Here is an 11049-nt window from a genome sequence, read left to right as displayed (position 1 = left end):
GTTCTACATAAAAATCTGGATCTCCCATTTCTTTGGAAAACCAACCAACCGTATATGTGTGCTGCAGGCTGTTCCAAGGTGGTGATTTTGAGGCTGGTGAAATCCATTTCAGCTAGCTCACGTAGAGTCAATACTGTCCATGGGAAACACAAACTTTTGGAAAACTGCAGTAGAGTCTAGATCTTTTCCACAGGAGCTGGGTCATGTCCCACATTGAAACCACCAGCGGGTAAGCAAAGTGGATTCCCGGTGGGTTTGTATCATTCATGATTCCCTGTAGGAAATAGGAGAGAAAGAGAATGTCAGTTGGACTCAGCTAAGAACATTGGCATAGGAGCCACATGGTCTTTAGTCTATCTGCTGGTAGACGTGGGGGTAGTTCCTGCAACAGACACTAGCAATGATATACCTCAGGCCAAGGGAAGGACCTAGGAAGGTTAGAAAATACAAACTAGCTCCTGAAGATTTCCCACATACCTGCTAATTGATGTTGTCTCGCCCGTGGATGTATGAAGTTCAACTTCTGGTTGTTGGTTCCATTACAAAGGCTACTTTCAGAGTTTTTCTTTTATGCGTCCTACTGTGTCGAGCAAGGAGAAAGTACATTCCCCACTCTCGTAAGGCCTCTCTCTAGTCTAAGGTTCTGGTGCTAAAAGAAAAAATAAATGCAGGCAAAGGAACACCAAAACTGCTACACCGTGAGACCTTTCTTTACTTAAACTTTCACTGGTCAGAGGTGGGAGAGGCTTCTTTAGGCTCTCCCTCATTTGCTGAATGTCCAAGCCCTTGCTCCTGTGTGACTTCTCTTGCGTTAACCAAGACCGGTATGAGCAACACATTTTCTACAACCAGTCGTCTGCTCAGGCTTTCTATGGTGTGAGTTTTCTTGTGGACAGTAAGGTGGGACTTAGTGATGTATGTTTTTCCGCATTCATCGCACACAAAAGGCCTTATTCCAGTATGAAGCCTCTTGTGTATTTTCACATAGGAACTGCATGTAAAGGATTTCCCGCATACATCACACTCACCTGACCTTTCTCTACGGTGGACTTCCTGGTGATTATTAAATGTGTCTCTGCAGTTGAAGACTCTCCCGCACGTGTTGCATTCATAAGACCTTTCTTGTACGTAGATTTCCTGCTGCTGGACACATCCCTCCTGATGGCCGCAAGCCCCCTCACTTCCACTGGACTGGTGATCCCTTTGTCCAGTGGGAAAGGTCTCCTTACACTCAGCGCTCGTGCACGGATTCTCCCCGTCTTGAGTGCCACGGTGCTGCACAACTCCAGAACTGGCTGAGATGTCTTCCTCACCCTTCTCACGGGTACAGGCAGTCCCTAACCCATGGCATCCGTGGCTATTCACAGAGGCAGCCTGGTCCCTTTCCCTTCTAGTGACTGTCCCTCCACTCTGCCACCTCTGCATCTGGTCAAGGCTTACACTGAGTGGGAAAGCTCTTCCACATGATCCACACATATATGTTTGCTGCTCAGAAGAGGTTTCTGGCTGCCCAGCCAGCTGAAAAACGCCACCGAAGTCTGGATTACACATGTGGCATAGGGGGCTGTTTTGGATGGAAGGCACCACCTGCAGACTTCGAACATTTGATATTTTTATAGAAACAGAAGAGTCATCTCTATCCTCCACACTATGGCCAGGACTAGGGCCAGGGCTTTCCTGGCTTACCTCTTCCACTGCTGCAGCTATGCCTATCCTGGCAGGAACCTCGGGTGCGCTCTCTGGCTCTGGTGGAGACATCAAACGATATCTGGAACTTTCAAGTCCCACTGACATTACCAGTGCAAAGTTGTCCACCATCGTCTTATGGTACAGGCGTTTCTGACTCTCAGTGAGCAGGTCCCACTCCTCTCTGGTAAAGCGGATGAATACATCCTCAAAGGTTACAATGCTTTTGAGGGAGTCCGTGTGTGGTGCAGCGTCCGCCATTGCCAAATTACCAAAGCACTGAGTGGGCAAGCCTGAGTAGGTGCCAGGGAACAGGCACGGTCGTCTGCCTCACTGGCAGGGGTACGGAGTCTCACTTAACACTAACCTGGGAGTGGGACAGCACAGAATCTGCAAAGCACACAGGTAAATCCCAATTGTGGACGTGGGTCCCAGTCGCAAAATGGTCCTCTGCTCGGTGAGGTGCGGAGGCGCCGGCAGAGAAGCAGTTTCTGTCCCGCACTTCCGAGTCAACCGGAACTAAAAACAAGTGTGTGCAATGCCTCGAGGCTGGAAGTCCCGCCCAGACGTCAGCGTAAAGATATTTTTTCCCTAGTCCGGGAGTGGCTGACTTCCTTCGATTGGCGAGCGGAAAGAAGGCTTCTGCTGTGAAGGTGACGTGAGGCAGTTTAAAAATTCATAGTTCTCAGCTTCATTCACGTCCATCCAAGTGCCTCCATTTCAAATTTGATAGTCTTATTTTCAGCCCTTCCTGCGCTCAAAAATGTGTTGATGTTACGAATTAACTTTTTATTTTTACACGTACATTGCTATACAATGTTACCATTAATTGTATGTGTGTGTGTAGCTTGTATTTAGGCACTTTTGAATTCTCGCTTTAGTTCTAATTGTTGGTTGATTATCTTGAGTTGGTTATATAGATGATCAGATCCTTGGCAAGTAATATTTCATTTCATAGTTTACAGCGTTTGTGTTCATTCTCCACTTTTTTTTCTAGTTTTATTGCAGTGGCTAGAACCTTGAGGACAATGTCGATGAGCAGTGGTGATAAGAGATAACTTTTTAAATTTCTGAATTGAATGTACATTATTCTAGACTGTGCATGTTATACTGTACCAATATTTGATATAGGTGCATGCTATATATTTATGAAAGTTCTTTTAATCATGAGTGATTGCTGGATATCATTCAGTGGTGCCCTGCTGTACTTGGTCACTTAGTCTCACAGTCGCGTCTGACTCTCTGTGACCCCATGGAGTGTAGCCTGCCAGGCTCCTCCGTCCATGGGATTCTCCAGGCAAGAATACTGGAATGGGTTGCCATGCCCTCCTCCAGGGGATCTTTCTGACCCAGGGATCGAACTAGGGTCTTCCTCATTGGAGGCAGATTCTTTACCACCTGAGTCACCATTCATTTAGACAGATTTTTTTGGTGGATTCACCTTGTTGGTAAATTTCCTTTAATTGTGGTATCCTTACAGTTTTGAGATTAAAGCATTGGAAATGATGTCATTATTATTTGTTGATTATGATTTGCCAATACTCTATTTAGAATTCTTGCTTCTCTCTCTCTCTATATATATATATATATATAACTGTGATTAATATACCATTTCACTTTCTCGTGCTTTTCTGCCTTGGGGGTCACAATCATTGCTAAACTCAGAAAATTAGGAATTATCTATTTTCTCTTCTATATTTTGAAACAAGCTTTATACATTTGACATTAGCTTTAAGAAAAAGGTTTAGTAGGTAGGTCTCATGGGCTTCCCAGGTGGCACTAGAGGTAAAGAACCAGCCTGCCAATGCAGGAGACATAAAAGATATGGGTTTGATCCCTGGGTTGGGAAGATGCCCTGGAGGAGAGCATGGCAACCCACTCCAGTATTCTTGCCTGGAGCATCCCATGGACAGTGGAGCCTGGTGGGCTGCAGTCCATGGGGTGGCAAACAGTCAGACATGACTGAGTATGAAAGTGTGTGTGTGTGTGAGAGAAAGCGAGGGAGAGAGAGAGAGAGAGAGAGAGAGAGAGAGAGAGAGAGAGAGAGAGAGAGAGAGACCATGGAGGTAATAAGAGTGGTGAGGTTTGTTCTTGAGGAGCTGCCTTTCTTTTGCAAGGAAACTGCATCTGTGAAGTCACTAAAGATACTTTTTTCCTTTTTTTGCTTCAAATAAGCTTTATTTTTAATAGAAAGAACCTGGAAATCACCTAAATGTTTGTTAATAATTGACAGATAAACAACTGTATAACATTTATACACAGGGAAATATTACTCAGCAGCAAAAAAGGAATAACATATGGATAGTTCCCCAAACAGTAAATAATCTTGAAACAATTATGGTTACTGATAGAAGGTAGGGGGAAAAAACCAAAACTCATACTGATTACATTTAGATAAAATTCTAGATAAAGCAAACTAATAAATTATAAAATAAAACAAATCAATAGTTGCATGTGCATTAGGGATGGACAAGAGGAAGAGATCATTATGGAGCATGAGAAAACTTTTGTGGGTAATGATATGTTCATTACCTTAACTGTTCTTAAAATGGGCTTCCCTGGTGGCTCAGAGGGTAAAGCGTCTGCCTGCAATGCAGGAGACCTGGGTTCAATCCCTGGGTCAGGAAGATCCCCTGGAGAAGGAAATGGCAACCCACTCCAGTACTTTTGCCTGGGAAATCCCATGGACAGAGAAACTTGGTAGACTACAGTCCATGGGATCGTAAAGAGTCGGACACGACTGAGTGACTTCACGACCACAACAAAGTGCAGTTTATTCTCTTTCAATTATAAACAAATAAGGCTGTTAAGAGATAAGATGGTTCTACATAAAAATCTGGATCTCCCATTTCTTTGGAAAACCAACCAACCGTATATGTGTGCTGCAGGCAGTTCCAAGGTGGTGATTTTGAGGCTGGTGAAATCCATTTCAGCTAGCTCACGTAGAGTCAATACTGTCCATGGGAAACACAAACTTTTGGAAAACTGCAGTAGAGTCTAGATCTTTTCCACAGGAGCTGGGTCATGTCCCACATTGAAACCACCAGCGGGTAAGCAAAGTGGATTCCCGGTGGATTTGTATCATTCATGATTCCCTGTAGGAAATAGGAGAGAAAGAGAATGTCAGTTGGACTCAGCTAAGAACATTGGCATAGGAGCCACATGGTCTTTAGTCTATCTGCTGGTAGACGTGGGGGTAGTTCCTGCAACAGACACTAGCAATGATATACCTCAGGCCAAGGGAAGGTCCTAGGAAGGTTAGAAAATACAAACTAGCTCCTGAAGATTTCCCACATACCTGCTAATTGATGTTGTCTCGCCCGTGGATGTATGAAGTTCAACTTCTGGTTGTTGGTTCCATTACAAAGGCTACTTTCAGAGTTTTTCTTTTATGCGTCCTACTGTGTCGAGCAAGGAGAAAGTACATTCCCCACTCTCGTAAGGCCTCTCTCTAGTCTAAGGTTCTGGTGCTAAAAGAAAAAATAAATGCAGGCAAAGGAACACCAAAACTGCTACACCATGAGACCTTTCTTCACTTGAACTTTAGGCTTGTATTTAGGCACTTTTGAATTCTCACTTTAGTTCTGATTGTTGGTAGATTTTCTTGAGTTGGTTATATAGATATTCAGATCCTTTGCAAGTGATATTTCATTTCACAGTTTATGGCTTTTGTGTCCAACAAAAAGAGTGCTTAAAATCTTAAGTGCTTAAAATCTCTTAGCAAATTTCGTGTATATAATGCTATAATATTAAGTAAGTCACAGTGTAGTACTTTGGATCCCAGGAGCTTTTTCATCTTATAACTTACAGTTTGACCCTTTGACCAACTTCTCCCTGGCAACCACCATTCTACTGTCTGTTTCTATAAGTTTAACTTTTTTGAGATTCCTCATATAAGGGAATATTTATAGTATTTGTCTTTCTGTTTCTGTCTTGTTTCACTTAGCATAAGGTACTCTAGGCTCATCCATATTGTTACAGGTGGCAGGACTATTTTCCTTTATATGGTTCAATAGTATTTCATTTGATATCACGTTTTCTTTATTCATCTATGAACTGACATTTAGGATGTTTCTGTATCTTGGCTAATGTGAATAGTGTTGCAGTAAACATGCGAGTGCAGAAATTTCTTTGAGACACTGATTTTGTTTCTTCTGGATATATACTCAGAAGTGGGATTGTTGGATCTTATGGTAATTAATCTTTAATAAATGTGAAGTGAAAGTGTTATTTGCTCAGTAGTGTCCAATTCTTTGAGACTCCATGAAGTGTAGCCAGCCAGGCTCCTCTGTCTGTGGAATTCTCCAGGCAAGAATACTGGAGTGAGTATCCACTCCATTCTCTAGGGGATCTTCCCGACCCAGAGATCAAACCTGGATCTCCTGCATTGCAAACAGATTTTTACCATTTTAGCCACCAGGGAAGCCCCTATTCTTAAATAATAGATTACTTAATAGTTACCCATTTTCATTATTGATGTTGTTTATTTACACCTGCCTTCTCCTCTAAACAAAGTTTAGTCTTTATTATTCTTGTAGAAAATTATTTATCTTTTAATTGAATTTATGGTTTTATTTCTTTTCTTTTTTTCTCATTTGGCTTCATAATTTCTTCTATTTAGAGTGTTTTATTTTCTTATTATTTTTCTCAGTTCATTTATTTTCAGGGCTTCTAGTGTCCTAGTTGGAGAAGGCAATGGCACCCCACTCCAGTACTCTTGCCTGGAAAATCCCATGGACAAAGGAACCTGGTAGACTGCAGTCCATGGGGTTGCAAAGAGTCGGACACGACTGAGTGACTTCTTTCACTTTTCACTTTCATGCATTGGAGAAGGAACTGGCAACCCACTCCAGTGTTCTTGCCTGGAGAATCCCAGGGATGGCAGAGCCTTGTGGGCTGCCATCTCTGGGGTAGCACAGGGTCGGATATGAGTGAAGCGACTTAGCAGCAGCAGCAGCAGCAGCAGCAGTGTCCTAGTAAATGTAGCTGAAGCTAGACATCTTTCTTTTATTGCTGCTTTAGCTGAAACACTTAGGTTTGAAATGTAACAGTAGTGTGGTTCATTTTTTTTTCTTTTTTCTTTTTTAATTTTTTTTTTAAATTTTAAAATCTTTAATTCTTACATGTGTTCCCAAACATGAACCCCCCTCCCACCTCCCTCCCCATAACATCTCAGTGGGTCATCCCCATGCACCAACCCCAAGCATGCTGTATCCTGCGTCAGACATGGACTGGCGATTCAATTCTTACATGATAGTATACATGATAGAATGCCATTCTCCAAAATCATCCCACCCTCTCCCTCTCCCTCTGAGTCCAAAAGTCCGTTATACACCGCTGTGTCTTTTTTCCTGTCTTGCATACAGGGTCATCATTGCCATCTTTCTAAATTCCATATATATGTGTTAGTATACTGTACTGGTGTTTTTCTTTCTGGCTTACTTCACTCTGTATAATCGGCTCCAGTTTCATCCATCTCATCAGAACTGATTCAAATGAATTCTTTTTAACGGCTGAGTAATACTCCATTGTGTATATGTACCACAGCTTTCTTATCCATTCCTCTGCTGATGGACATCTAGGTTGTTTCCATGTCCTGGCTATTATAAACAGTGCTGCGATGAACATTGGGGTACATGTGTCTCTTTCAATTCTGGTTTCCTCGGTGTGTATGCCCAGCAGTGGGATTGCTGGGTCATAAGGTAGCTCTATTTGCAATTTTTTAAGGAATCTCCACACTGTTCTCCATAGTGGCTGTACTAGTTTGCATTCCCACCAACAGTGTAGGAGGGTTCCCTTTTCTCCACACCCTCTCCAGCATTTATTGTTTGCAGATTTTTGGATCGCAGCCATTCTGACTGGTGTGAAGTGGTACCTCATTGTGGTTTTGATTTGTATTTCTCTGATAATGAGTGATGTTGAGCATCTTTTCATGTGTTTGTTAGCCATCCGTATGTCTTCTTTGGAGAAATGTCTATTTAGTTCTTTGGCCCATTTTTTGATTGGGTCATTTATTTTTCTGGAATTGAGCTGCATAAGTTGCTTGTATATTTTTGAGATTAGTTGTTTGTCAGTTGCTTCATTTGCTATTATTTTCTCCCATTCAGAAGGCTGTCTTTTCACCTTGCTTATAGTTTCCTTTGTTGTGCAGAAGCTTTTAATTTTAATTAGATCCCATTTGTTTATTTTTGCTTTTATTTCCAGAATTCTGGGAGGTGGATCATAGAGGATCCTGCTGTGATTTATGTCGGAGAGTGTTTTGCCTATGTTCTCCTCTAGGAGTTCTATAGTTTCTGGTCTTACATTTAGATCTTTAATCCATTTTGAGTTTATTTTTGTGTGCGGTGTTAGAAAGTGATCTAGTTTCATTCTTTTACAAGTGGTTGACCAGTTTTCCCAGCACCACTTGTTAAAGAGATTGTCTTTACTCCATTGTATATTCTTGCCTCCTTTGTCAAAGATAAGGTGTCCATATGTGTGTGGATTTATCTCTGGGCTTTCTATTTTGTTCCATTGATCTATATGTCTGTCTTTGTGCCAGTACCATACTGTTTTGATGACTGTGGCTTTGTAGTAGAGCCTGAAGTCAGGCAAGTTGATTCCTCCAGTTCCATTCTTATTTCTCAAGATTAACAAAAGAGACCATAGCAAAAATCAACAAAGCCAAAAGCTGGTTCTTTGAAAGGATAAATAAAATTGACAAACCACTAGCCAGACTCATCAAGAAGAAAAGAGAGAATAATCAAATCAATAAAATTAGAAATGAAAATGGAGAGATCACAACAGACAACACAGAAATACAAAGGATCATAAGAGACTACTATCAGCAGTTGTATGCCAATAAAATGGACAACGTGGAAGAAATGGACAAATTCTTAGAAAAGTACAATTTTTTTTCTTAAAAAATAAAAATTTGGCAATTTCCATTTTGAATTATGCTCTTACTTAAAATTACTCAAAATTGTGCATTTATTTTTTGAGACATTTGTTGTAGTGCATTACATACTACAATGCATACTACAGTGTATGCATTACCTTTTTGACACTAATTTTTCTAACATTATTTTATTGTATTTTGTTTGTGATTCTTGTGTGGTAGTTTTGTGGAAATTTGAAATTTTATTTTTGCTTTAATTCATGTTTATGTTGATTTCTGTGACTGCTTGAAAATAAATTTTATTTACCTCATCTCTGCACACATATAATAGATGTGTTAGCTTAAGGTTGGTGTTGGGTTATGTGCATCCCTTTCCCAGTTCTTTGAATTGATGGTTTCTGAGATATGTGTGTTACCTTGTTCCACTTTCAATTAATCCTTATAGTTCTACTAAATTTTGCCTGATTAAACTTAGAATGGAAGGTTTTATTTAGGACTGACTCATCCAACACCAGAGTTTGTTTTAAATCTTTACCATTTACCAACAGTAAGATAATGAAACTACCCCTTAGATTGGTAGCCCTGTCTATTGGTCATTTCAGATTGGGTCCTTTCTTGCTAATTTCCAATCCCTCACAGTCCTTTTCCACTTTTCACACTTCCTCTATTACAGATCTCCCCCAAATCATGGTATTTTTTCACTTTGTGGAGGTGACAAGGAAAGAAACTATTAAATTTTTTTCGACTTGGTCATAATGTCTCTAAATATATTGACTCTGAATAAAAATTATTTGTATTCCTCTGAACCTAGATGTTTGAAGTTATAAAGACAAAATTTGTTTGTTTATTTCCGTCCATTTCTGCTGAGTCATGCAAAATAGCCATCTAAGTTATAGTCAAAGAGTGGAAAGAAATATTCAGAATGAGGGAAAAATTGTATAGTTTTTCCTAAATATCATTCTATCTCTTTGCTGGTACTGATTACACTGTTTCTTTTTTTATGACCTGTTCTCCCTTTTACTCCTTCTTCTTGCTACAACCCACAAAATCAGGCACTTTGAAGAATAAAACAACTTTATGACTTTTATCAAGATGAAGGAGATTCACCACACTGATTACTGAGCAGAAGAAATTATAAAATGGAACTTTTAATATTTTAAAGCTGTTTGGAATACAGTTCGCATGAATGATTCTGTACAATGTACAAATCAGTGGAGACATGATGACCCTAGAGAGTTTACTCTAACAATTATGGGAGGAAGACATGTAGGCGTAACTTTTAATTGCATATTTAATTGACCTTGTAGGAAAATGAATCTCATATTTTGAACTGAGTACACTTACATGAAGATTTGAAAATATTTTTATCTAAAAAAGTTACTCAGACTACTTTGTGGTATACTAAAATCATATGATGTCTATACTCTGCACTCTTTTGATAGAGCTAAGACAACCACCATCTTGCTTTGTAGAAGAGAGGTGAAGTAGTTAGGAGATAAGATAAAGCATATTTCTACCAGTATTTTTAGTAGTTTATGATAAATAACTTTATCAAGGACTTTCTAAAAATTTTTCAGGTATCATTTTGAAACTGTCAGATTTATAGTTAATATAGCTAAGATGTATAATTTTAAGGAGGCTTATTACTTTTCCAGCCAATTGGATATTAATGTAATATACAACCAAAGAAAATCACTAACTTTGGCACATATGTTTTCACTTTGAATAAGCTAAAGAAATTGTTTTAAAGAATAAATATCTATTTTTTTCAAGGACATTTGTCCTAAGAGACTTTTAAAGGCATCTTTTAAGGACTAAAAAGTAGCATATTTAGAAAATTAGCATTGATTCATATAAAAGTAGATCCTAGCCAAGGTCCTGTGTATAAGGGGAAATAGAAAAATAATTTTAGAAGTTATAAGGTAAGAAATGATCACTGATCATGGAGAGAAAGCAGAAATATTTTCTCAGACCCAGAACATAAACCAGGCAGTCACTTGCCATAATTGTCAGTGATATCGCGTGAAAATGGAGACCTCTAAAGGCACATTGGAACTGTGACCTATTAGAACTGCAGCTCAGTTAATACGAGTACATTTCTATTTAGAATTTTTACATGAGTTGCAGTGATGACTCAGCATATGAACCGCAAAACATCTGGCAATGCTTAATGTCATAGCTCATACACTGCCATCTTAGGCTGCCTTAAAATAAATAATGTCACAGGAGGGGAGAGTCCCACTGTATTACTGAACAGAAGATGTTCAGTTCAGTATTTTCTGAATTCATCTGAGGTGTAGCCCAGGGAAAGAAACCCAGAGCAATGAAGTAAGGAAAGGGAACAGTATTTTTTGATCTTTTAGCCAAGAATAAAGATTTCAGGGGACATCAGTTGTATTCTTTCAAAAATCTTAGAGCTCTTATAGAGAAAACAGTTTGACTTAGTTTGCTTTATCAGATAGTAATAAAGATACCAGCTTACTAGA

At 39.6% G+C, this 11049-nt stretch overlaps 1 protein-coding gene across 1 annotated transcript; it reads right to left on the bottom strand.

The window, feature by feature from the left end:
* Window positions 1–723: 723 nt before the first annotated feature.
* On the bottom strand, window positions 724–1947 carry LOC138071847 (zinc finger protein 671-like). The gene has a single exon (XM_068963239.1). The coding sequence runs from the start codon at window positions 1945–1947 to the stop codon at window positions 724–726; it is 1224 nt and encodes a 407-aa protein (XP_068819340.1).
* Window positions 1948–11049: the final 9102 nt, after the last annotated feature.

Source organism: Capricornis sumatraensis, chromosome X, assembly GCF_032405125.1.
Source record: "Capricornis sumatraensis isolate serow.1 chromosome X, serow.2, whole genome shotgun sequence".
NCBI lineage: Eukaryota > Metazoa > Chordata > Mammalia > Artiodactyla > Bovidae > Capricornis > Capricornis sumatraensis.
The sequence above is the reverse complement of the archived record's forward strand: the minus strand, read 5'-3'. Positions and strand labels throughout refer to the sequence as shown.